This window comes from Sorex araneus, chromosome 6 (genome assembly GCF_027595985.1).
Source record: "Sorex araneus isolate mSorAra2 chromosome 6, mSorAra2.pri, whole genome shotgun sequence".
Lineage (NCBI taxonomy): Eukaryota > Metazoa > Chordata > Mammalia > Eulipotyphla > Soricidae > Sorex > Sorex araneus.
Window position 1 is genome coordinate 167,813,706 of NC_073307.1, and position 23,285 is coordinate 167,836,990.

The 23,285-nt window shown below is 69.1% G+C and overlaps 3 protein-coding genes across 4 annotated transcripts; 1 reads left to right on the top strand and 2 right to left on the bottom strand.

Moving 5' to 3' along the window:
• Window positions 1–1,438: 1,438 nt before the first annotated feature.
• Window positions 1,439–13,791, top strand: PHRF1 (PHD and ring finger domains 1). The gene is made up of 18 exons (XM_055142415.1): window positions 1,439–1,595; window positions 2,659–2,772; window positions 2,845–2,940; window positions 3,971–4,164; window positions 5,218–5,301; window positions 5,752–5,873; window positions 6,627–6,724; window positions 6,835–7,010; window positions 7,112–7,241; window positions 8,327–8,430; window positions 9,270–9,451; window positions 9,583–9,702; window positions 9,922–10,073; window positions 10,303–12,654; window positions 12,744–12,901; window positions 12,976–13,224; window positions 13,316–13,444; window positions 13,529–13,791. Exons 2-18 carry the CDS (start codon window positions 2,679–2,681, stop codon window positions 13,670–13,672), a joined length of 4,584 nt encoding a protein of 1,527 aa, XP_054998390.1. The 5' UTR covers window positions 1,439–1,595; window positions 2,659–2,678; the 3' UTR covers window positions 13,673–13,791.
• IRF7 (interferon regulatory factor 7) lies at window positions 13,780–16,141 on the bottom strand. Of its 2 annotated transcripts, XM_004603124.2 has the most exons (9): window positions 15,899–16,141; window positions 15,670–15,832; window positions 15,382–15,592; window positions 15,251–15,300; window positions 15,009–15,156; window positions 14,852–14,935; window positions 14,268–14,771; window positions 14,086–14,201; window positions 13,780–14,000 (listed from the first exon to the last, which is right to left on the bottom strand). In XM_004603124.2, exons 1-9 carry the CDS (start codon window positions 15,916–15,918, stop codon window positions 13,845–13,847), a joined length of 1,452 nt encoding a protein of 483 aa, XP_004603181.2. In that variant the 5' UTR covers window positions 15,919–16,141; the 3' UTR covers window positions 13,780–13,844. The 2 variants fall into 2 exon arrangements, with proteins under 2 accessions (XP_004603181.2, XP_054998391.1); XM_055142416.1 differs by having other exon boundaries at window positions 15,670–16,141.
• A 1,199-nt stretch (window positions 16,142–17,340) lies between these two features.
• CDHR5 (cadherin related family member 5) lies at window positions 17,341–22,612 on the bottom strand. The gene is made up of 15 exons (XM_055143841.1): window positions 22,543–22,612; window positions 22,297–22,472; window positions 21,145–21,237; window positions 20,967–21,068; window positions 20,767–20,877; window positions 20,232–20,402; window positions 20,058–20,087; window positions 19,783–19,873; window positions 19,582–19,679; window positions 19,303–19,497; window positions 19,113–19,226; window positions 18,958–19,042; window positions 18,740–18,778; window positions 18,059–18,183; window positions 17,341–17,856 (listed from the first exon to the last, which is right to left on the bottom strand). The coding sequence occupies exons 1-15, from the start codon at window positions 22,610–22,612 to the stop codon at window positions 17,341–17,343; spliced, it is 2,016 nt and encodes a 671-aa protein (XP_054999816.1).
• Between the last annotated feature and the right edge of the window lie 673 nt (window positions 22,613–23,285).

Consider the following 23,285-nt stretch of genomic DNA (forward strand, 5'->3'; position numbering starts at 1 on the left):
CTGGGTCACCTGCCCCAGATCACGCCCTTTCTGGCCCCCATGAGGCCGGTGGCTCGGGGGCCCTTCACCAGCTCCTACCTCCTTCTTGCCTCCAGGGCCCTCCTGGACCCAGAGCACCAACAAAAGGGCAGCCCCTGCCCCAGGTCAACTGCCCACTGTCTCTGCATGCTCCCTCTGGACACCAGCCACAGTGACCCCCACCATGCCTGGCAGCTGGCTGTCTGCCTCTGGCTTCCCCACGCTGCCATCCCACCACTCACTGCACAGTGCCCTGCAGATTGGCACCTGCGACCATGGGATGCTGGGGAACAGGTCGGATGCTCGTTACTCCCAGTCAGACGCCTGCGTTATTGTTTGTGTTTTGGGCCACAAATGGTGGTGCTCAAGGATCACTCCTGGCGGGGCTCATGGGACTGTACGTGGTGCTGTGGAGAACAACCCAGTCAGCTAAATCAGTCCTGTCCTCAAAATCTGCCAGGAAGTAGGGTAGCGCGCCGGCCCTGTAGCGTGAGAGTCTGGGTTCACCCCGGTAACGAAAAGATGGCATGAAGTCTGGGGGGGGGGGGCTGTGATCTCTTCTCATTCTGCGTGGCCCTCACCTGCGGTGGCCTCCTGGCCAGGGTACTGGGCGATGGCCCTACCCTCTAATCTGCACTCCACATACAGGGTGGACACGGGAGATGCACACGCTGGCCCTTCCCTCCTGCATTTGGTAGAGCAGGGTCTAGGCAGTGCGCTAGGACTTAGGGACGGAACGGGCGGGACTGCGACTCTGTCAGCGTGTGCTGCGGGAGCGAACGGATAGCCCGGGGCTGCTCGTCCCCGTGAGCACTGGGACCGCGGTGCCCGGCGACCCGCGGAACCAGCACAGCGGCCCCGCGGGGCCGGCTGGCGCGACGGCAACGAGCTACGGGCCCGGGGTGGGGGCCTGGGGGGCGTGTCCTCCCGGGCGGGAGGCCGCTTCCATTGGCCCGGGGCGTGACCTCACGGGCGGAGGCCGATCCCATTGGTCCAGTGCGCAACTCCCGGCGAGAGGCCGTTCCCATTGGTCCGGGGGCGTGTCTTCTCGGGCGGAGGCAGTTCCCATTGGCCCTAGAGGTAATCGCCCAGGCGAGAGGCCGCTCCTATTGGCCCGGGGGTGTGTCCTCCCGGGCGGAGGCCGTTCCCATTGGCCCGGGTGGTCCGGCCGTACCACCCTCCAAGCAGGGGAGGACGGCGCGGAGCCGCCCGCTGGCGGGGGCTTCGCCGCGGCGAGTCGTCCCGGGGCGCCGTCTCCCGTCGCCGCAGCCCGTCACTAAGCACTGCGCCCCGCTTCCAAGCCTCGACGCTTCCGACGGCGGCGGCGGCGGCGCTCCACTCCGCCCCGGGCCTCCCTCCCGCGTATGCGGCCGGCAGTTCCACCGCCGAGCGCTGAGGCGCCGGAAGTCCTCGCTGCACTTCCGGGTCGCGGAGCGCGCGGCCGAGGCGGCGGCGGCAGCGGCGGCGGCGGTGGCTGTGGCGGTGGCAGTGGAGGCGGCGGCCGGGCCTAGTCGCGCTCTCGCTCGGGCGGCGGCGGCGGCGGCGGCGGCGGGAGGCCCCGGGGCGCGCGGTGCCGGGTAGGTGCGGGCGCCGCGCCTGGGCCCCGCCGCCGCCGCCGCCGCGCGCGCTTTGTCTGGGCCGGGCCGCCGCGCCGAGGCCTCGGGCCCGGCTGTCAGCGCGCGCGGGCCGGGGGCGCGGGCCCCGCGGGGCGTGGAGCCGGGCGGGCGCCCCCGGCAGGCCGCCCCTCCCCGCGCCGCGTGGGGGCGCCCTGGGCCCTGGGGTGGGCAGTCCCGGGTCCGTGTCCCCCCGCCCCGAACTGCTTCGGGCACGGCCGCTGGGTGGCCGGCAGAGGCGGGTCCGGCCCGGGCGCGCGCCTCCCCTGGGTTCCTGGCGGCGAAGAGGGTCCTGGGGGGTCCTGGCCGAGCCGCTGGCACAAGCCCCGTGGCTGTGCGGACGCACCGGGGTGGAGCTGCGCCCCTTCACAGGCCCGCGGCCCCGAGCAGTGCCCCCGTGGGGTGCCGGGGACCAGCCACGGGTCCAGGGCTACTCCCGGGGTGTGCGGGCCGCAGGTGTCAGGGAGACTGCAGGCTGCTGGTGCCCAGGGCGGCCAGCCAGCATCTCGGTGCACCTGGGTGCCACAGATAGCCCACGTGGGCATGGCCTGGCAGTCAGTGGTGTCCACCTTGGTGCTGGGCCCTCCTGGAGGGCCAGGGACCCTGCAGAGCTCCCTGCCGGCCTGCTGTCCCACCTGGCGCTGGGGGATATTGACCCCCGAGGGTGACACGCTGATTTCTGGCCCTCCTGCCCTCGAGCTGCACCCTGGCTCGCTGGCTTAGAAAGCGCCCTTGAGTGGCAGGCAAGCCCCAGGCGCCCTTCTTCTGTGTGGCACCGAGGACTGGCGGGGCCACTGGGTGAGAGGTCACCCGGCTCGGGTCACCTGGGGGATGGGGCGTCGCTAGGTGAGATGGGGAGCAGCCCTTATCTGGGGCCAGAGTTCACGCATCTGTGGAGATGAGGCCAGGAGGGCGGAGGCCCTGCTGGGCTTTGCCTCTGTCTGGGGGTGCGGGTCCCTGAGCCCACAGCCCTCCTGGCAGGATGCCAGGGCTGAGCAGGGCCTCACGTGCTTCTGGCCTGTTGCAGAGCCAACCCGATGACCAGTGATGGAGGAGGACAGCCGGGACGAGCTTGCAGAGCAAAGCGCGGGGCCGGATGGACGCGCGCGCCTCAGCCCGGCAGTGGTGGCCAGTGACGCAGGTGTGCCCCCGTCAAGGGCGCGGGGTGGGGAGGGGCCCTGCTTCCGGCTCTGATGCCTCCCCTCCTGTCTAGAGAGTGGCAGCGGGGGGGACTCTGACGATGAATCGGGCAGTGAGTACAGCGCGGCCACCGAGGACGAGGACGAGGCGGCCCTGGAGGAGAGATCTGGTGAGCTGGTGCCCTCACTCCTGCTAGCTGCAGCCTGGGGCCAGGCGTCGGTTCGGAGATGGCACAAAGTGACGATTAAGCCCGTGAGCTGGGCGTGTCCAGAGCCAGCGTTGCCAGACCCACTGGCACACACCCACACCCCAGGCCACGGCAGCTCTCACCGGGTGGCTGACCCCACCCCCCAGCAGTGGGGGCCAGGACCAGCTGCAGAGGGAGCTCCCGAACCCCAGAGCCATGGCATGGGGTCACTCCCTGCACTGTCCGGCCGAGGTGGAGACTGGACACTGTGGGGGGGGTAACTGTCCCTGCACTGTCCGGCCGCGTGGAGACTAGACACCGGGGGGAGGTCACTGTCCCTGCATGGCCCGGCCGCGGTGGAGACTGGACACTGGGGGGGGGGTCACTGTCCCTGCACTGTCCGGCCGTGGTGCAGACTGAATACTGGGGGGTCACTGTCCCTGCATGGCCTGGCTGTGGTGGAGACTGGACACTGGGGGGGGGTCACTGTCCCTGCATGGCCTGGCTGTGGTGGAAACTGGAAACTGGACACGGGGCGGGGGGGGGGTCACTGTCCCTGCATGGCCCGGCCGTGGTGGAGACTGGACAGCGTAGGGGTGGTCACTTGTCTCTCCACAGCCCGGCCATGGTGGAGACCGGACACTGTAGGGAGAGGGTCACTGTCTCTGCTTTCTTGCCCTGGGCCTGTCCCACGGCTGCTGGGTCTCCTATCCCCAGGTCCCCATGGTCCCCAGGGCGGGAGGTTTCCAGTATGCAGCCCCATGGCTTGTGCCGACCCAGAGCGAGGCCCCCAGGAGGGAGGGACTTGCTGTTTGTCCCCAGGCTGGCCAGGAGGGCCCTGTTGGGGGATGGCTGGGGTGGGCGGGTCGTGGGTCCAAGCAGCAGGAAGGGTCCTGAGTGCACCCAGCACGCGTGTGTGTGCGTGCACGTATGCGTGTGTGTGCGTGCAGACAGCATAGCCGGTGGTCCTCGGTCCCCACTCTTGCTGACTCTGTCTCCCTCTCGTCCGCAGATTCCGAGGACGAGGAAGATGAGGGGGCACTGGCAGCGACTCTGGGGCATCTGGAGCCGGAGGGCGCCTTGCATTCAGATGACGACTCCGAGAGCTGCCCCATCTGCCTCAATCCCTTCCGGGACCAGGCCCTGGGCACCCCCGAGAGCTGCGCCCACTACTTCTGCCTGGACTGCATCGTGGAGTGGTCCAAGGTGAGGCGCCACCCACTCTGGGGTGCCCAGCAGCAGGTGGCCCGGCGAGGTCGGGCACTTCTCCCTTCCTGGTGGTGTCCGGGTGTGGTTAGTGCTCGGGGCTGTGGCCCCACTCGCCCCGCCCGCCCCAGGACAGCTTCGCGGCCGGTCCCAGAGCCCGCCCAGGCAGGAGGTGCCTCAGCGGCTGGGCTCCCCCTGGGCTCGGTGCTTCCTGCTGGGGACAGGCATGCCTTGCGAGTGCTGGGCTCAGTGGGCTTCGACACGGGGGTCCCTCTGAGATGAAGGGGCGGCAGAGCATCCGGGGAAGGGTGTTTGCCTTGCACAGGGGCCACCTGGGCTCGATCCCCAGCACCACGTATGCTCCTGTGAGCCCACCAAGTGGTCCCTAAGCACAGAGCCAGGAGCCCCAAAATGGAAACGGGGTGGAGACGCGCAGGAGCCCCTCTTTCTGTCCTGGCATCTGATGGTCCCCCAGATATCCCTGGTCACTGCCAAAAGAGAAGCTTCAGTGGGTCCACCATTACTGCTCCAGGGACCTTGTGGTTCTGGTGCCAGGGCCCACGTGGGGAGCCACAGGAGTTGGCCGAGTCTCTGTTGCCTTCCGCTGGGGCGAATGGGGTAAAGGCAGCGAACGGCCAGGGGGAGGGGCTTCCTGAAGTTGCTGGATGTGGGCAGTGAGGGGCCAGCATGGCTGTTCTGCTGGCCCGTGCAGGGCTGCGCTGGGCCCCCTGTGCGATGGGCTGGGACTGCCAGGGACAATGAGGGAATGGGGGCGGGCGCCTTCCGGCCAGGGATCTAAAAGCACATGACTGCTGCCATCGTGCACGCACACACACCGAGCCGGGCCCCACGGGTGTGAAGCGGGCAGGTGTTGGGGTTGTGCTGTCTGCCATCCTCACGGAAGCAGCGAGCCACCAGACCGGCCGCCACCTCTCCCGAGGGGCGTCCGGTCCCTCTGCCTGGGCTGTGGAGCGGAGAAGCTTGAGGCTTGGGCGTTGTTGGGAGGGTCTTGGCGGCAGGGAGGCCGCCGCCTGAGCGTGTCCTTTGCCACAGAACGCCAACTCCTGTCCCGTGGACCGCACACTCTTCCAGCACGTCTGCATCCGGGCCGAGTTCGGCGGGAAAGTCCTGAAGAAGGTGAGACGCCCCCAGAGCAGCTGGCACTGGTGTCGGGCCCAGGTGGAGGGAGGGCTGCAGAGTTCTCGTCGCAGGAGAGGCGGCGGGGCCCTGCTGGGCAGGACAGCACCTGACATATGTTGTGGACAGCCCGAGAGGCCCCGTTTCTTAGTCCCGGGAAAGGCCACAGCGCCTGGGACACCCCAGGCATCTCATCTTGGCTCCCAGGCTGTGTGCAGTGATTGTCAGGAGCTGCTCCCAGCTCTGTGCCCGGGAGTCCTCCCCACTGTGCTTGGGGCCAGCGCGGGGTGAGGGCTGGCCGGGAGCCGTTTCCCAGGGGCATCTGCCAGTACACGTATGCGTGTGTCAGGCAGTGCACCGGGTCTGTGCCGCGCGTCTCACCCCTTTTCTGCTGAGCCTTCGCCCTCGCCCCGGGCTGGGCTGTGGCACTCAGCGGGCCGCCCGCTGCAGATCCCGGTGCAGAGCGCTGCGGCCCGGGCAGTGGAGGAGGAGGAGGACCCGACCTTCTGCGAGGTGTGTGGCCGGAGCGACCGTGAGGACCGTCTGCTGCTGTGTGATGGCTGTGATGCAGGGTGAGTGTCACACGTGCCAGGATTGGGGACCCCTTTCTCCAGCACCCCGCCCCACCCCCACAGGCGCCTGGTGGGCAGCCAGGCCCTGACCCTCAGAGGCTTTCTTGGTGACTGGGGCCCATCATGGCCCCTGGCTGTTTCCCTGGTGGCCGGCACCGGGTACCACGTGAGCGGCCCTCTGCCCACCTGTGGGGTCAGGACGCAGCTGCCTCCCCGCTGCCCTCTCCTGCCATTTGTTCCCTCTGTGCGGACGGGCAGGAGCCCCTGAGCTGCACAGTGGCCCGGCCAGCGCTGCCCTCTGTGGGTGTGTCGGCTCCATCCTGGCACAAGCCCGGGCTCTGGGGCCGGCACGGGCAGGAGCCGTCTCTGCAGCTGGCGGTGCGGGGTGGGGGGTGGGCTGGTGCGGGGGGTCCCTGGTTTCCAGGGAGAGCTCTGGGGTCTGTCCTTCGCCTCAAGACAGGAGGACCGCAGCCGCCCCCTGCAGGAGGCTGTCCTGGGCTGGGGGTCAGCGTGGCTACCCCTGGGAGACCAGCCCGCGCATACCCTGGGCACTGTGGCAGCGTGCTGGGCGGCAAGGCTGCGCCTCCTGAGCCTCTCAGGCATCTGGCCTTGGGGGTCAGCAGTGGGTAGACACCCCCCAGGCCTCTGCTCCCGGAATAGGGGCTCCAGGTGGCCGGGTGCCACATTCGGCTCCGGCACCCGAGCCGGCGGGCCGGTGCACCTCCGCGTGTTGTGATGGCCCGATTCCCCCAGGTACCACATGGAGTGCCTGGACCCCCCCCTCCAGGAGGTGCCGGTGGATGAGTGGTTCTGTCCAGAATGTGGGGGCCCCGAGGCGGCCACCGCAGCTGGTAAGTCGCTGCCCTGGCCAGGGGCTGCCCTGCCGGTCTGGACAGGGGTGGTGGGCACGCGATGCCCAGGGCAGACCCGTGCCCTGCCCAGCATCCACTGCTTCCTGCAGACGCGGGCTCGGGAAGCGAGGATGAGGTGTCCCTGCTGCTGGCCGACGTGGTGCCTACCAGCAGCCGCCTGCGGCCCCGCCCTGGCAGGACCCGGGCCATCGCCAGGACGCGGCAGAGCGAGCGAGTCCGTGCCAATGTGAACCGGAACCGGCTCTCAACGGCCAGGAGCATCGGGGTGGGTGCAGGGGGCGGGAGGCGGGTGCGGCTCGACTCTTGGGGACATGTGGGCGAGCTCTGTCTTTCCTGGGCCTGGCGCTCACCCCTGTCACTCGTTAGCATGTCCCGAGGCACCTCATGTCCTCTCTGCTGGACGAGACCATCGAAGCCGTGGCTGCTGGGCTGAGCACTGCGGTGTACGAGCGCCCCCTGACTCCCCGAGCGCCCCTCAAGCGGAGGAGGAAGACAGGTGGGCCTGGGCGGGGTCGCCGTGGTCTGATTAGGTGTCACTACCCGGGGGTCACTCTGGGGGCTCGGGACTGTGTGTCGTGCTGGGGCGACAGCCGGGTTGACTGCGCGAGGGGCCGCACTACACGCCGTGCTCGCCCCGAGACCGAAGCCTGTGTTGGCAACTCTTGTCCAGAGCCAGATGTCACGGCTGGGCCGTCCTGCCGAGCCCTGGGCCTTGCTAGCTGCCGCGGTGTCTATGGGTGGGGCTCCAGTGTGGCCCTGGGGGCTGGGCTGTCCCAAAGAGCCCTGCCCGCCTCCTCCAGGCCAGCTTGCCCATGGGGCAGGCTTGGTCTGGACGGGCCGCCCACCCCAGGAGCCTCGCCAGGGGCCCACGCGCAAGCCTGTTGCCGGGTGGCTCCCGCAGCTCTGCACTTGGGCCTCCTCCTCACGTCCCAGGAGGCTTCCTCAGCCCAGGGTCTCTCGGACGTGGGCGCACTCGGGGGTCCCTGCCCCCACAAATGATGGGTCACCACTGAGTGGGAAGTCAGGCCAGGCCGCCCTTGGCCCGGAAGTAGCCATCAAAATGGAAAGTTCTAATTGTGTCACAAACGCGATAGAATTTTTCTCCCAGTGGCCGAGTCGAGTCCAGAGAGGCATCCCCGGGGTTTCTGGCTCGGCTCGGTTTGTGGGGGTGAGGGGCTGGCTTCTCCCCGGAGGGGGCGGCGGTCAGGCTCTTGGGGGCCCCTGAAGATGCTGCCAGCCACATGCGTGGTTTCGGCTCTCGAGTCCTGGGGGTGTCCACTGTTCCTGTGACTTGTCCCCACTGGGCCCCACGATGGCCGATTCGGCTTCTGTGGCCTGTCTGTCCAGACACGGGGGGACACGACTGGGGGTGTCTCCTGGAGAGTCTCTCCGCTGCCGTGACGCTCGGGCTCTTCCTGACTGCTCGGCCCAGAGTTGCTTCTGAAGTGCCGTTTCTCGGACCCTGTCCTCACCCTGCCCTGGCCCCCCTGAGCCCCCAGCAACTCACCAGGTGACCCCAGGCCCAAACTGCAAATCGGGGGCCGCCCGGTGGGTCGAGCGTGGGCTTGGTCTGTCTTTCAGGCCGACGCAAGAAGGCGCAGGCCAAGTCGGGGAGGAGCCGGGGCTCCAGGACCAGGACTAAGAAGCGCCAGGGCCGTGCCAAGAGGCGGGGGAGAGGCCCCAAGGTAGGGCTGCGCCCGCCTGCGCCCCCGCTCACTGAGGACGCGCGTGTGGGCCGCCTCTGGGACTCGGGCCGGGGGGCTCCGCTGAAGGCCTTGTCCCGGTCCCGCTTCCCGAGCGGCCGCCTCGCCCCTTTCTGGGGGAGGCGGGGATCTCCGCGCAGTGCTCGGTCCTTCCGGTGACACTGGTGCCCCAGAGCACGTTGGGCGTGAGCCTGCACGCCTGACCCGCGGAGCCCCGCTCCGTGAGAGGGCCTTCTGGGGGTCCTGCGGGGGGGCGGGGGTGCCTGTGTCGGGGCGGGCGTGGAGGCGGTTTCTGTGAGGTGAGTGGGCTCTGCAGCCCGTGTCGGGGGAGGCAGTTCCTGCGCGAGGCGAGGGCGGTGCCCGTGTGAGGTGGAAGCAGTCCGTGCATAGGGTGGCGGCAGGACACGCGTGAGGTGGTGGCAGTACCCGTGTGAAGTGGTGGCAGCTCTTGAGTGAGTTGGAGGCTGTTCTGTGTGAGGGGTGGTTCCTGTGAGGTAAAGTTGTTTCCTGAGTGAGGTGGTTCCTGAGTGAGGTGGTGGCAATTCCTGAGTGAGGTGGCAGAGTGGCTCATACGTGAGGCCCAGGTGTCCCGTGTGAGGTGGCAGCAGCGCCGTTTGTTCCCGTGTGTCCGGGCTTTCCGCCTGAGCGCGCTTTGTGCTGGTCTCTGTGGCCACTGTGGCGCGTCCCTGCCCTCCCCCCAAGCGCCAGCACAGGGAGCCTCGGTTTTTGTCGGGGTCTGGGCTTCTGACAGAAGAACGCACGCTGACTCGGGCTCGTGGGGGCGGGGCCGCTCCGTCCACACTCCCCCCACTCTGCTCCAGAATGAAGTCACCGCCCGCTCCCGCATCGCCAGGACGCTGGGGCTCCGGAGGCCGGCCCGCGGCGCCTGCATCCCCGCCGTGCACAAGCCTGCCGAGCCCTCCCTGGGCCTGATGCGGGCTGACATCGGGGCTGCCTCCCTGTCCCTCTTTGGGGACCCCTATGAGCTGGACCCCTTCGACAGGTGAGTGCCGGGGTCTGGGAGCTCCTTCCTGTTCCCCAGCGGGGCAGCACGCTGCATCTTGGTCTCCAGCTGCGGGCCCCAGTCTCTGGGGTCAGGTGGCGTCACCAGCGCCTCGTCCGTGTCTCTGGCAGTGGTGAAGACCTGTCTCCACACTCTGCCTCCCCGCTGGGCACCAAGAGGACGGCGCTGTCCCGCTCGGCCCTGCGCTCACACCAGCCCGTGGCCAGGCCACTCTCCATGGGCATCTCCAGGTGCGTCCCACGTCTGGACTGGGCCCCGCTGTGTTCGCACCTGGTGCTGTGGGGCATGTCCACTCCGAGCTGGACCCTTCTGGAAGGCTGAACTGCTGCACCCCGACTGCTGGTGCTCTCGCCTTTTCCCAGAGGGGGCTGCCGGGCTGCCGGTGCGCGGCGTGCACTAGGCGCAGGGTCGGGTAGCCCCCGTGTCCCCAAATCCTGGTCTCCCTGCAGGAGGACCGTTCCCGCGGCAGCGCCCGAGCCGGAGGTGGACGCGCCTGTCCCTGACCTGCTGGGGAGTATTCTGTCTGGCCAGAGCCTGCTGATGCTGGGCAGCGCCGACGTGCTCATCCACCGGGACGGCTCCCTCAGCGCCAAGCGTGCGGGTACGTGCTGCGCCCAGCAGGGGGCGCCAGTGCCCCTTTCTGCGCTCATCCCGCACATACACGCCCACATAGACACACCCGCACATACATACGCATACGGCTGCCCCCATGCATACGCTCGTACATACCCGCTCCCACATACGTTTCCACACGAACACGCACACACGTGCATGTCTTCACACCCTTGCAGCTGCCGGGACTGACAGCCTGGCACTTTTCTGTTTTCTAGCTCCAGTTTCCTTTCCACAAGCCTCTGCAGGGCCGTCCAGAGCTGGGGGAGACTATGGGTCTGGGGACCCACCCAGCTCAGGCAACGGGCCACAGAGCTGGGGGTCGGGCCCTCGGGACCAGCCCCTCCCAGGCACGCGCCCACCCCTGCCAGCCCCCGCCTGCGTCCCGACCATGAAGCTCAACTCCTCAGGGCCACCCAGGCGTCAGACTCAAATCACATCGGCCGTGAGCAGGCCTGGCCTGAAGCCCAGCGAGGGTCCCCGCGCAGGGGGCCACGGCCGGCCGGCCCCGCCCTTCCAGGCTGCGTCTTCCAGGGTCCCCAGGTGTGGTTCCAGCTCACCCACGGACAGCGCCACCCGGCAGGCCCCGACCCGGGTTCCCCGGACAGACATCTCCCTGCTGCCCCGGATACCAAAGATCAGGAGAGAGGAGAGCGAGGGCCCGCGGGGGGCCGCCGCCCCTGTGTGCGGGCAGCATGTTGAGCTCCCCAGCTCCTGCATCAACCGCCTGACGGGCAAGGAGGGCCCGGGGCAGCCTGCACGTGGCACCCGGGCCGAAGGCGAACCCAGCAGCCGGGGCCCGCAGGAACCCAGTGCCCAGGCCAGCAGCTCCAAGTCTCTGGCCCCGCGGGCCCCCTGCAGAGGGAAGGGGGCCACCTTCGAGAGCTTCAGGATCAACATTCCCGGGAACACGGCGCACGCTGGCTGCACCGCGAGCCCCGGCTTCTGCAACACCTTCCGGCCCGTGGACAGCAAGGCGCAGCGCAAGGAGAACCCCGCGCCCCTCTTCTCCATCCGCAAGGCCAAGCAGCTCAAGAGCGAGATCTACGACCCCTTCGAGCCCACGGGCTCCGACTCCTCGTCCGCGGACGGCAGCCCGGAGCGCCTGGGCCAGGGGCTCCTCCCCTCGGAGATCACGCGCACCATCTCGGTGGGCAGCCCCCAGGCGCCCGCCGAGCACCAGGCCGTGCGCTGTGTCACCTCCTACACTGTGCAGAGTGACTTTGGGCCGGGCCCGCGCTCCCCCGGCAGCCCCGGCAGCCCCGGCAGCCCCGGGCCCGCCGCCCCGCCCGCGCTCTGGGACGACGCGGATGGGCCGCCCCGCAGCTCCTTCTTCGGCTCCGAGGAGAGGACAGTGACCTGCGTGCCTGTCGGCGAGCCGGAATCCCCGCAGACCACCCACCGCATCGTGGAGCTGCACGCCCCGTCCCCCTCCGCGTCCCCGTCCCCCTCCCGCTCCAGGTCCAGGTCCAGGTCCAGCTCCCGCGGCAGGAAGGCAGCCAAGAAGCAGCGGGCCGGGCCCAGGGAGCACCGCAGGACGCGCTCACGCTCCCACTCCGGGGACAGGAGCTCGCACTCGGCCTCTCCGGTGCCCGGCGAAGAGCACGGCCGGAGGCCCCGGGCCCACGCGCGCAGCCGCCGGTCATCGAGCGAGCACTCAAGCAGCCGTGAGCGCGCCCGGCGCAGGAAGGCCAAGGCCCGCAGCAAAGAGAGGAAGAAGAGTTCCGGCGCCCACAGCCGGCGCAGGGCCCGCTCGGGCAGCCCGGGCAGCCCCGCGCACAGCAGCCGGAGGAAGAGGTCTCGGGCCCGGGGCAGCTCGCCCCAAAGCAGCCTGGACCGCGGCCGGCGCCACCGGCACACGCGTGAGAGGAGCCGGGAGCGGCCCAGGGAGAGGCCAAGCTCCCGTGACCGGAGGAAGCGCAGGTCGCGCTCGCTGAGCCCGGAGCACCGGTCTCGGGAACAGCGCCACCCCCACTCCCGGGAGAAGCGGCCGCGGGCCCGCTCCCCTGAGAGGAAGCCAGCGGTCACACCCACGCCCCCCGTGCAGGAGCAGCTCGTGCCGGGTGGCGAGCCCCCTGCCAGGCCCACCGTTTGGCCCGAGGAGGGTGCTACACTCGAGGGGGCCCAGGCAGACGGGCCCCCACAGGACCCTCCGGTCCCAGAGCCAGTGGCTGAGTGTCCCCCTGAAGACTTGGATTACGGTGACACGGTAGAGGCAGGGCACGTCTTCGAGGATTTCGCAAGTGACGCCCTCTTCCTGCAGCTGGACGACATGAGCTCCCCACCATCCCCCGAGAGCTCCGACTCCTCCCCAGAGCGGCCCCTTCTGCCCCCGGCCCCCCAGGCCCCAGCCAGCATCCAGAAGGAGGGGGTCCCGCCCCCCGGGGACAGCGCAGCGCCACCTCCCAGGCAGGATGCGGTCGAGCCCCCCACCAGCAGCCCCGCACCGCTGCTCGGGGGCCCTGCCGTGGGGCCCCCGGAGGAGCCTGGGGCGCCCCCCCTGCTGCGGGGCCGAGCGCTGGTGAAGAGGGTCACGTGGAACCTCCAGGAGGCGGGGGACAGAGGCCTGCGTGAGTGGGGTCTGCCCTGGGGCCCGGCTCCCTGGAGTTGGGGGCTGGCCGGAAGCCCCCAGGCTCACACTCCCCGTGTCTGCCCTCAGGGACACCGATTCCCAAGCTCCAGAAGCTGCCCCAGGAGGGGGTCTGGGAAGCGGAAGAGGGCCCCCCTGCAGTCTCCCAGCAGGCCCCCTTCTTGGAGCCGCCGCCTCCCGGCCCCGTGTTCCTGGAGCCAGGCTTCCCCACAGCCAGCCCCTCTCAGGTGGGTGTGGGGGCAGGTGGGGTCGGGCTGGTCGCTCCCCCGGCAGGCACTCAGGGCCCCGACCCGCCCCCCAGGTCTACAATCCCAGCCTGCCTGCCGCGCCCGCGCTGCCCCCCAGCAGCCTCCCCTCGGCCGCGGCCAGCCAGCCCATGGTGCAGTTCATCCTGCGGGGCAGCCTGCCCCCGGCCGGCGGGGTCGCAGCACCCAGCCCTGCGCCTGGGCCCACCGCAGCCCCCGAGACAGCTGGCCACACCGCCGCCAACAACTCTGACGAGCGGACGGTGCCCCCGCGGCCTGCCGCCGAGAAGGCCAAGAATGAGGAGGTGAGAGCCTACCCCCTGGCATGGTGGCGGCGCCCCCACCCCCCCCCCCCCCGCCCTGCGGGCCGGCCAGTCACAGGTGTGTCCCCCTCAGTACATGAAGAAGCTGCACACGCAGGAGCGGGCGGTGGAGGAGGTGAAGCTGGCCATCAAGCCCTTCTACCAGAGGCGCGAGGTGACCAAGGACGAGTACAAGGACATCCTGCGCAAGGCTGTGCAGAAGGTGGGCCGGCCGGGGGTGGCGCCACGCGCTGGGGCCCGGGCCCGCACGCTCTGGGCTGTGGGTGACCGTCTGTGCCTCCCCCAGATCTGCCACAGCAAGAGCCGAGAGATCAACCCGGTGAAGGTGGCACACCTGGTGAAGGCGTACGTGGACAAGTACCGCCACATGCGCAAGCACCGGCGGCCCGAGGCTGGCGAGGAGCCCCCCGCCACGGGCGCCCAGGGGTGAGGCCGCATAGGGGCCTCGCGGGGGGCTCCGGCCGCCAGAACTGGACTTTTTTATATGTACATTATAGATACACAGTTTCCATTGTGTTCTAATTTATCAAACACGGATTCTCTTTAGCAGCTTCCCGACTGCTTTGATGTGGCGCCAGGGCAGGGCGGCGGGAGGGCCGGGCCTAGGCGGGCTGGCCCAGCTCCATGAGCAGCTGCTCCAGGTCCTCGAACAGGCTGTTGCCGCTGGACAGGCAGAGGCCGAGGCTGCCGCTGTCCAGCGAGGACGCGCCTTCGCGCTGCGCAGCCTCCAGGAGGGCCCGGCACAGCCTGGGTTCCAGCTGTGGACACAAGGGAGGGTCCGTCAGGCCGGAGGGTCCGTCGGGCTGGGCGGGCCGCTGCCCCCAGCGGGGCCCCGAGCCTCACCTTCACCAGCACGAGGTGCTTCTCCTTGGGCCTCCGGGCCGACAGGTCCTGCCCGAAGCCGAGGTAGATGGTGCAGTGGGGGGAGCCCCGGCGCCGGGCCCTGAACTCCAGCAGCTCTGTGGGACAAGGGGCCGTCAGGGCGGGCGGGGCGGCAGGCTGGGGCGGGCAGGCCCCTCACCGACCTTGGTGGAAGTAGCTGAAGTCGAAGATGGGCGTGTCGTAGTTGCGCTCCAGCAGCTGGGGGGTCGTGGAGGGGCTGCTGGAGCCCGGCGGCCCCCCCAGCTCCCAGTACACCTTGCACTTGCCCCGGCGCCGCGCCCTCAGCTCCGGCCCACGCAGCTCGAGCTGCAGGCCCGGCTCCACGTGCCGCAGCACCTCCTCCGTGTACACCAGCTGCTTCCGGTCAGCCAGCTCGGCAGGGCTGGGGAAGGCCACGCACTGGGACTCCGGGGGAGCCGGGCCGGGGTCCCCGTAGAGAAGGACACAGCTGGGCCGGCTCACCACCTGCTGCAGCACTGTGCGGCCCTTGTACATGATGGTCACGTCCAGGGCCCCCAGCTCGGCCGGCAGGTGCACTTGGGAGCCCCAGGGCCTGCCTGCCAGCGGTTCCGCAGCCCCCACGGGTCTGGAGGGCACCGTGCAGGGGGCCACTGCCAGGGGCCAGGGCTCCGGGACCTGGGCGGGGCCTGCAGGGAGAGTGAGAGGAAGGCCTGAGCTGGCCCGGCCGAGCGCCTCCTCCGCACCCTCCCAGCAGTTTGTGTCTCACCTGCCAGCAGGACCTGGGGCTGGGGCCTGCAGGTGGGGGCCACGTCCGCTGCCCAGGGCAGGTCCAGATTCTCAGCAGTGGGCTCTGACCCAGCAGAAGACTGCTGTGGTTACCCTGCCTGGGCCACGCCCTTCCCACGCTCAGCCCCTGTACTCACCAGGCGGCGCCACCCACGTGGCATCCAGCAGGTGGGCCTGCAGGCAGCCCTGCGGCATTGCCTGGAGGAACGGGCCTGCGGGGACGCTGGGGGCGCGGAGCTCCGGCTGCTCCCTCTCCTCTGCCTGGCCTGGACAGGGCAGCGCCCCCTGCAGGGCAGACAGCGCCTGCGTCAGCCGCTCACGGGGGCGCAGGAGCCCCCCCACAGCCCGGAGGGAAGGCGGAGAACCGGGACTTCCTTACCCCTGCTGGGGGCTCCGCGGCTCGGAGAGCCTCCGCAGGAACGCTCTGTCCTTGTGAGGGAGGGGCGCGGTCAGCTGCGAGGGCCCGTGCCCCTCAGGCCCTGGGGAGCTCGGGCCGCCCCCAGCCCTCACCTCTGCAGCCCGGCTCCGGGCTGAGCCCAAACACTTTGTGCGGGTCCCTGTGGTCCCCAGAGTTGTCCTGGAGCATCACGAAGCGGCGGGTGCTGTACAGCGCGCAGCGGAAGTTGGTTTTCCAGCCGGCGCGGTGCGCGCTCTCCGGCGCCCAGCGGTCCGCGCTGCTGGAGCCACTGGGCGGCCAGCGCCCGCGGGCCACGGCCCAGGCCTGGGGGGACAGAGGGCGTGGGCCTGCGGCCATGGGGGGCAGTCGCCCACGCCCCCCGCCGCCGGCGGGGCGCCCACCTTGAAGATGCGCGCGTCAGCCTCGCTCAGGTTCTTGTGCCCAAAGTGCTTCCAGGGCACGCGGAAGCGCGTGCGGTCGGCGTCCAGCCAGCGCAGCCCGTCGTAGCAGCCGCTGCTCACCTCGCCCAGGAGCCAGTCCCCGAAGCGCAGCCGCGGGCCTCCCCTGCGGGTAGGGCGGGTCAGCGGGGGCGGCTCCAGGCCGGCGGGGCGCGGGGACTCGGGGGCCCACCTCTCGGGGCGCAAGGCCATGGCCTCCTCTGCAAGGCCCGTGGTCGGGGTGACGTTTGTGACCCGGTGGTCCCGGAGTGAGGGTCACAGACGTGGACGAGGGCCGGTGGCCACCGCTCTGCCCGGGGGTGGGTTTACCGGGCGAACGTGGCCACTGGATGTGACAACAGATGTGGCGGTGCTCACACGTGCGGTCACAGGTGGTGAGCCAGCGTCCGGGCCTGGGCAGGGGCTCGCAGGCCGGACCCTGCGGAGACACGACGAGCCGGTCGCGTGGAGGGACGGGCGGGGAAGCGAAACGGCGGGGCGCGGGGAAACGAAACCTAAGCGAGGTGCCGCCCGGGGCTCCGGGTCCACCCGCTCCCCACCCCCGGCCGCAGGCTCCGGGCGGCCCGGACGCTCCCGGCTCCCCGCCCCCGGCCGCCCGCGCTCCGCGCCCCGCGCCCCGGACGATCCCAGCTCCCCGCCCCTGGCTGCCCGCTCCCCGCGCCCCGCGCTCCGCTCCCTGGAGGCTCCCGGCTCCCTGCCCCCCGCATGCATGCAGCCCACCGCGTGGCCCCGGTCCTCGTCCCCGCCCCACATCGGAGCTCGCCGCCCCGCTCCCCGATCTCGGGCTCCGCGGGGTGCTGCGCCCCACTACCTGGCTGTCAGAGATGGGGATAGATAAGTTTCGCCTCTGCGAGCCCCAGAGAAGCGCTTTTGTAGGGGCGCGGAGGGGCGGGGCGATTGGAAGGTGGGGCCAGAATGGGACGGGGCGATTGGCGGGGCTGTCGGCGGAGGGCGTGGCATGCTGAAGAAGGCGGGCGGCGGGGCGGGGCTAAGAAGGGCTGGCGGGGGCGGAGCCCTGGGGCGGGGCCAGACCGGTGGGCGGGGCGGGACTAAGGAGAAAAGGCTGCGGGACGGGGCCATGGCGGGGAGGGGCCTGAGAGGGGCGGGACCAGCACGGGCGTGGGGCGGGGTGCGGCGGGAGTCACGCGGGCCCCGTGTCCAGTCTCGTGACCGAGTTCCCGCAGTGTCCAGCCGGCCAAGGGCCGAGTCCGGCCTTCAGGAACCTGGGAAACGAGCCCCACCCACAGCACCGGCCCTTCGCGGGGCGGGGCGCGCCGGGGAGGAGAGCACGCTGCCCCCAGAAGCTTGAGCACCGGTTGGAGGCCCGCACAGCTGAACCCAGGGGGTCACTCCTGGGCACCTGCGAGACCAGCCCTGGCCGTTCCTCGTCCGTGCACACATCTGAATCCTCTGATGTGCCCTTCCGCCCACTGCAGAAAACGCCCGCGACACGCGAGGGGCAAGACGGCAACCAGCAAGGGGGTCTCTGTCCGGCCGCCCCCCACCCCCGCCCCCAGGCCCTCAGCAGCCCCCACGCCGTCCCCGACGCGCCACCACACTGAAGCGCCGCTTCATCCACTTTATTCTGGCTGCGGGAGGGTCACGGGCAGAGCCCTAGACGAAGACGGAGTTGCTGTCGCCCCCGTCGTCCTCACCGCCCGAGTCGCCCCCACCATCGCCGTCGCTGTCGCCATCTGCGCCCACCGTGGGCGTGTTGAGGACCACCACGTCCGCCTCGGCGCCAATGTCCTCCCCGAACCACACGGCCTTGTAGCCACCCTCCGGCCGGCGCTCCTTGGTCAGGATGGACCTCACTGCCGGGGGGCTGCTCCCCTCGGGGGGCTCCTGGGCCACCGCAGGGGGCGGAGAGTCAGCAACACGGAGGAGGGGAGGAGGGCTGGGGGGCGCCGAGGTCGGGGGCGTGGGGGACGCAGACTCTGGGGGTGTTGAGGGCACAGGCTTTGGGGTTGCCAAGGGTGCAGGCTTTGGGGACTCAGGGGGCGTGGGATCTGGGGGGGGCAGGGGGTCCTTGTCGCCGGCAGAGCGCGTCACTGGGGAGGGAGCCTCGTCCCAGTTGGCCTCGCTGTCACCCACGAAGGCCTTCTTGTCGTAGTCCTCTGGCTTGGCCTTCTGCGGGCGAAGGTGGGGCACAAAGCTCAGCGGGGACTCCAGGCCGGCCCAGCCCACCCTCCCTGTGCCCACATACCCTCCTCTTCTGCAGCTGCCCCTCCTGCCCCCCAGAGAGGACCGGTTTTAGGTATGGAGTCTGGGGGTGGCTGGCCCCACCCCCCTCTGGCCAGGGGGGGTCCCCGAGCTCCTTCCCCAGTCTCACCAGCCGTGTCCGGGAGCAGCAGCACTTGAACTTGTGGCTGTAATGCTTGTGCACGAGCACGACGAGGGCCACCAGCGCCAACAGCAGCAGCGCCCCCAGCACCCCGCCCAGCGCCGCCATCTGCACTGCAGAGAACCAGACGCCCTCAGGGCGGGCTCCTTCCACACCGCCTCCGGGCACCGTCACGATCCCAGACGTGGTCACGGCCCCTGGCGCGGTCACAGTCCCAGGCACAGTCCCAGGCACAGGCGCGGTCACGGTCCCAGGCACAGTCCCAGGCACAGGCGCGGTCACGGTCCCAGGCACAGGCGCGGTCACGGTCCCGGGCGTGGTGACAGTCCCAGGCACAGTCCCAGGCACAGTCCCAGGTGTGGGCGTGGTCACGGGCGTGGTCACGGTCCCCGGCAGCGCAGTCATGGTTGAGGTCATGGTCCCCGACTCAGTCGTGCTCACAGTCTCTGTCCTTGTCACAGTCCCTGTCTCTGTCCCAGGCACTGTCCCGGTCACAGTCACTGTCCCGGTCCCTGGCGTCCCTGCAGGCAACAGCAGCCCCACTCACTGGCCTGCAGAGAGCAGACCCAGCCCGAGGAGCAGCCACTTCTGTCCCTTGGATCTCACGGGGTCCCCCAAACCTGACCCCAGCGCTTCGTGGGGAGCAGACCCCGGTGTGGGGCAGCATACCTGTGGACGTGGGGCCTGTGGATCCCGGCTGCGAGGTACCTGTGGGTGAAGGGGAGGTTGGGCTGGTGCCGGCACCGGGGCTGGGTGACGGCTGGGATGTGGTCAAAGCTGATGGCCAGGGAGTTGTCCCTGAGGGCATGTTGGGGGCTGCGAGGCCCGAGGGCTGGGCATCTCTCTTCCCTTGCCCCCCTGCTCCAGGGAAGGGCCCCCAGACTCACCTGGGGCAGGGGTGGGCTTCGGAGAGACTTGAATCTCCACGCGGGTGGTGGCACTGGACTTCGTGACATCGTTGTGGGCCTCCACCTGGAAGGGATGCGGATATGGCCTCCAGAGCTTGGCTGGACCCCTTCCGTGGACCCCGGCCTGCTCTCACCTGTGCTAAGTAGGTCCCCGGGTTCACCAGCGAGGAGGTGGTCAGCACGGCCTCCCCAGACATCTTGAAGTTCTCATTGTCCGTGATTCGGTACACAAAGTCCTCGTTGTACGCCTGGATATGGTGTCCGTGAGTGCGGGACCCACCGCAGCACCCCGCAGCCCACCCACCACAGGTGGCGGGCACCTACAGAGAATAGGTCCCGGGCCCGAAGGATCAGCGGCTGGGAAGGGTCTGCAGTGTCCTTGACGGCGACGCCCGCCCCATGGCCGAGCACCAGGAAGCCGCGGTAGAGACTCAGGGGGAAGGAGGCGTTGCTCTTCTCGCTGGTCACCTTCACCAACACCTGCGTCACCGAGTAGCGCGCACCGGACTTCTGTGTGGCCTGGGGTGGGGACAGCAGCACTGACCACCAGGTCCGGAGAGCTCGGGAAGGGCTGTGGGCACGGAGGCGGGGACAGACACTCACCGTGACCCACAATGGGAAGGGCCCGGGGTTGCCACGCCTGTGCATGGTAACGTTGCCGGTGTCGCTGTCGATGCTGAACATCCCATTTTCCGCGCTTTCTGCAAAGATGGCAGAGCCCCCGCTGGCACCAGCCTGGAGGCCGCCGTCCAGGGCTGTGGTCAGCTCTGCCCAGGCAGGGCAACCGGGCTGGCTCTCACTCACCGCCCTGCAGGCTGTAGATGATCTTCTCGTTGATGGCCCAGTCGCCGTCCACAGCGTAGATGGGCCCAGGAGTGAATTTGACGGTGAATGGCTGGGGGAGGCAGCCAGGAGGGAAAGGGACGTGGTGGGCTGGTGCAGACCCCACTCACCCTCTAGCCCCCAGGAGTGGGAACAACCCCGACAGCTGACCCCCCGCCCCCCACGGGGCCCATGTCAGGGCCCTGACAGTAGACAGAAGAACAGCGCCACAAGCGACATGAGGTCACCTCACCCACCTCCGTGACCCCACAGACCACGCCCACGCCCTGGCGGGCAAGGGGGGAGAGGGGCGTGCGCGCGCGCGCGCACACACACACACACACACACACACACACACACACACACTCCCAGGCCCCGCCCCCAAGCGCCCTGGTCCCGCCCCAGACTCCCTGGCTGTCCCTGCGCAGTACCGGCGTGGCATCTATGGGGACGATCCCCTCGTACTGTGCGGGGACGCAGATGCGAGAGTCATTGTATTGGCAGGGCAGGAACCAAGGGGGGCGCAGGTCTGCGGGCAGCACGTCCACGACCACAGTGGCGCTGGCTGTGTGACTGGGTTTCTGGTTCTCATTCTCAGTGTCCTAGCACAGTGCGACCAAGTCCGTCAGGCCCAGGAGACCCCGCTGGGGCAGCACCCAAGCAGTTTGGGTGGCATGAGGAGTCCCTAGGGAGGGAGAGGGGGCGGGACAGAAGCGGAGCCTAGGGGTGGGGTGGAGGCAGGGCGGAACCTGGTGGGATGGGGTGTGAGAGGCGGGACCTAGGGCTAGAGCAGGGCCTGGGTGGACGGGCCATGAGAGAGGCGGGGTCTGGGCCAGAGGTGGGGCCTAGGGCTGGGGCGGGGCCTGGGCGGGGCGGGGCCTTGGGCGGGGCGGGGCCTGGGCGGGGCGGGGCCTGGGCGGGGCTGGGGAGGGGAGGGCGGGGCCGGTGCGGCTCTCGATTGCTCACCCGGACCAACAGCGTGAAGGTCATTTGGGCAAGCTCGGCATAGTTCAGTGTGTGGATCAGCCTGAGGCCCGGCTGGGTTCGGCTCACCAGGGAGAAGAACTTGCTGGCTCCCTGCAGGAAGGACAGCCTGAGCTGTCTGGGCGGAGGCGAAGCAGAGGCACCAGGGGCGTGTGGGCAGTGGGCGGGACTGAACCACTGACCAGGGTCACTTCCTTGAGTTCATAGAACAGGACATCGCTCAGGTCCTCGTCCGTGGCCTTCAGGTCCGATGCAGAGATGACTATGGAGTTCACTTCGGTGTCCTGGGAGCAGGGGTGCTCTGAGCACTCTCGACCCCAGGCCGTGGGCTCCCCACCCGCCCCCCGGGCTGCCCCTCACCTCTGGCACGCTCGTAGTATAGGTCTCCTTGGAGAATTTCGGGGGATTGTCGTTGATGTCCTCAATGGCCAGGTCCACTGTATGTGTGATAACCTGGGGCAATGTGGGGGCGCTTAGTCCTGTGAATCCCCTCTGACATGGGGGTGCCAGGGTTGAGAGGGGAGCCCACAAGCTGGCTGGAAGGTTCCAGAAAGAGTGGGGGGTCAGAACGAAGTAGTACAGCAGAAAGTGCATTTGCCTTTTGTTTGCATTTATTCAATCCCCAGCACCCTATACGGTCCCCTGAGCACTGCCAGGAGTGATTCCTGAGTGCTGAGCCGGGAGTAATGCCTTAGTGTCACCAAGTGTGACCCAAACCCAAAACAAAACAAAGAAGCAGGAGTGGAACGGGACATGGGGACAGGACACAGGGACATCAGTTTGAGGCAGAGCTGCAGACGTGTTAAAGGGGGGTGGGCGGTGGAGGAAGTGGGGTTCCCCTGGGCTGTGGAAGAAGTGTGGGCACTGCCAGCTCAGGTGATCTAGCTGAGGTCCTTGGGCGGACGTTGGAGGGGTAGAGCAGAGCACAGGGTTGTACCCAGGAGGGGGACTCTGGCCTTGGGGTCACTCACCTCTGTCATGCTGACCTTCTCCACACACACTAGCGTTGCTGACAGATATCGGGTTACCTGCGAAAGGTGTGGGAACCTCTGTCCAGCTGGCACACACAGCCCCCAGCTGGCACACACAGCCCCTAGTTGGCACACACAGCCCCTAGTTGGCACACGCAGTATAGCAGGGAGTACATTTGCCTTGCACACACCAACCCAAGTTCGATCCCCAGCATCCTATATGGTCCCCTGAGCACTGCCAGGAGTGATTCCTGAGTGGACCCCCCAGCTGGCACACACGGCCCTAGTTGTCACACGAAGGCCGCCCAGCTAGCACACAGTCCCCACAATCACGGGGGGCTGACAAAGGATGCTGTGAGGGTGGGCTCAGCTGGGTCAGGCACCTGCCTGCCATGCACCATGGTCCAGATATGACCGGCTCCCACTGGTCGGCTCCGTCGCCTCCTGGGGGCTCAGGTTCTGGGGGACCCCCTACTCTAGGAGCTGTGCTGGCCTGGTTCTGAGCAGTGCACCCCAACCCAGACACGCCCCTGGCCGGTACCTCGTAGTCTGGAGTATTATTGAGGAAGAGCTCGTTGTTCTTGATGAAAAAGTATTTCTTGGACTCATTTGTCAGATGCACCTCCTGGTCTGTGGGCACCGTGATGACAGCCAGGACCACATTCGAGGGGTCCGTGTTCTCTTTCATGGCTTTGACCTTCTGATCCACAGTGCACACTAGAAAGAAAGCAGCAGGGTCAGGGGCGGCCGCCGTACCCCCTTGGCTGCCCTCCAGGCCTGCACGTACCGTCGCGTTGCGCCCCCGCGGCGTCCAGGAGCAGCAGCAGGAGCAGGGCCCGCGCCCCCAGCGCCCACATGACGACGGAGGGTCCTCCCAGCCCGGGTCCTCTGCCGCTCTCCCGCACAGCTGCCACTGGGCCAGCAACCTTTGGCCGGGCTGACCCCGCCCTGTTTTACGATCCTTCCGCAGACACTCCTCAAGGGGGGATCTCGCCGGCCGGCCCCTGGGAGCCAGGGCACGGGCTGGGGCTAGGATGCCGGGGCCTGGGGACCAGGGGCTGCGGCAGTGGAAGGGGGGCCACTGGGAGGCGGGGGAGGAGGGCAGTGAAGGAGCGGCCCTGAAGTTGTCTCTGCTGACCCCAGTGCCTTGTGCCCGGCTCTCACTGGCACCTTTAGATGAGCTTGCTAAGCCCCTCCCCAAGCTTCTGGGAGGAAGGGCAGTCACTTCATCCACCCCGCCCTGCACCTGACTGCCCTCATCTTTCCTGGACCCCCAGAGCCCGGCAGGGGGAGTGGAAGGGAAGGGAAGGGGCTGGGGGCGGGCGGGCTGACGGGTCCTGAGTCTCCACCCCCGAAAGTCCTGGGGACTGGGCTTCTGATGTGGGCTGGGGCGGGCCCAGGAGGTGGCCAGGGTGGCTGAGATAAGAGGAAGGGTGGGGCCCGGGGCGAAGGGCAGCTGGACGGGGCCTCCCCTCTGGAGTGGGGTCCATGAACACAGACTCAGGCCAGGTTTGGAATCCGCCTTTATTG

Coding starts and splice junctions, on each gene's coding strand:
- IRF7 (XM_055142416.1), bottom strand. CDS start 15,918: ATGGCCTTGCGCCCCGAGAGGTGGGCCCCCGAGTCCCCGCGCCCCGCC. Junction 15,593..15,669: donor CTGACGCGCGCATCTTCAAG/GTGGGCGCCCCG, acceptor CTGTCCCCCCAG/GCCTGGGCCGTGGCCCGCGG. Junction 15,157..15,250: donor CCGCGGAGCCCCCAGCAGGG/GTAAGGAAGTCC, acceptor TCTGCCCTGCAG/GGGGCGCTGCCCTGTCCAGG.
- CDHR5 (XM_055143841.1), bottom strand. CDS start 22,612: ATGTGGGCGCTGGGGGCGCGGGCCCTGCTCCTGCTGCTGCTCCTGGAC. Junction 22,473..22,542: donor CGCGGGGGCGCAACGCGACG/GTACGTGCAGGC, acceptor CTTTCTTTCTAG/TGTGCACTGTGGATCAGAAG. Junction 19,043..19,112: donor CGGGGACCTACTTAGCACAG/GTGAGAGCAGGC, acceptor CATCCCTTCCAG/GTGGAGGCCCACAACGATGT.
- PHRF1 (XM_055142415.1), top strand. CDS start 2,679: ATGGAGGAGGACAGCCGGGACGAGCTTGCAGAGCAAAGCGCGGGGCCG. Junction 5,874..6,626: donor TGTGATGGCTGTGATGCAGG/GTGAGTGTCACA, acceptor CGATTCCCCCAG/GTACCACATGGAGTGCCTGG. Junction 7,242..8,326: donor CAAGCGGAGGAGGAAGACAG/GTGGGCCTGGGC, acceptor TCTGTCTTTCAG/GCCGACGCAAGAAGGCGCAG.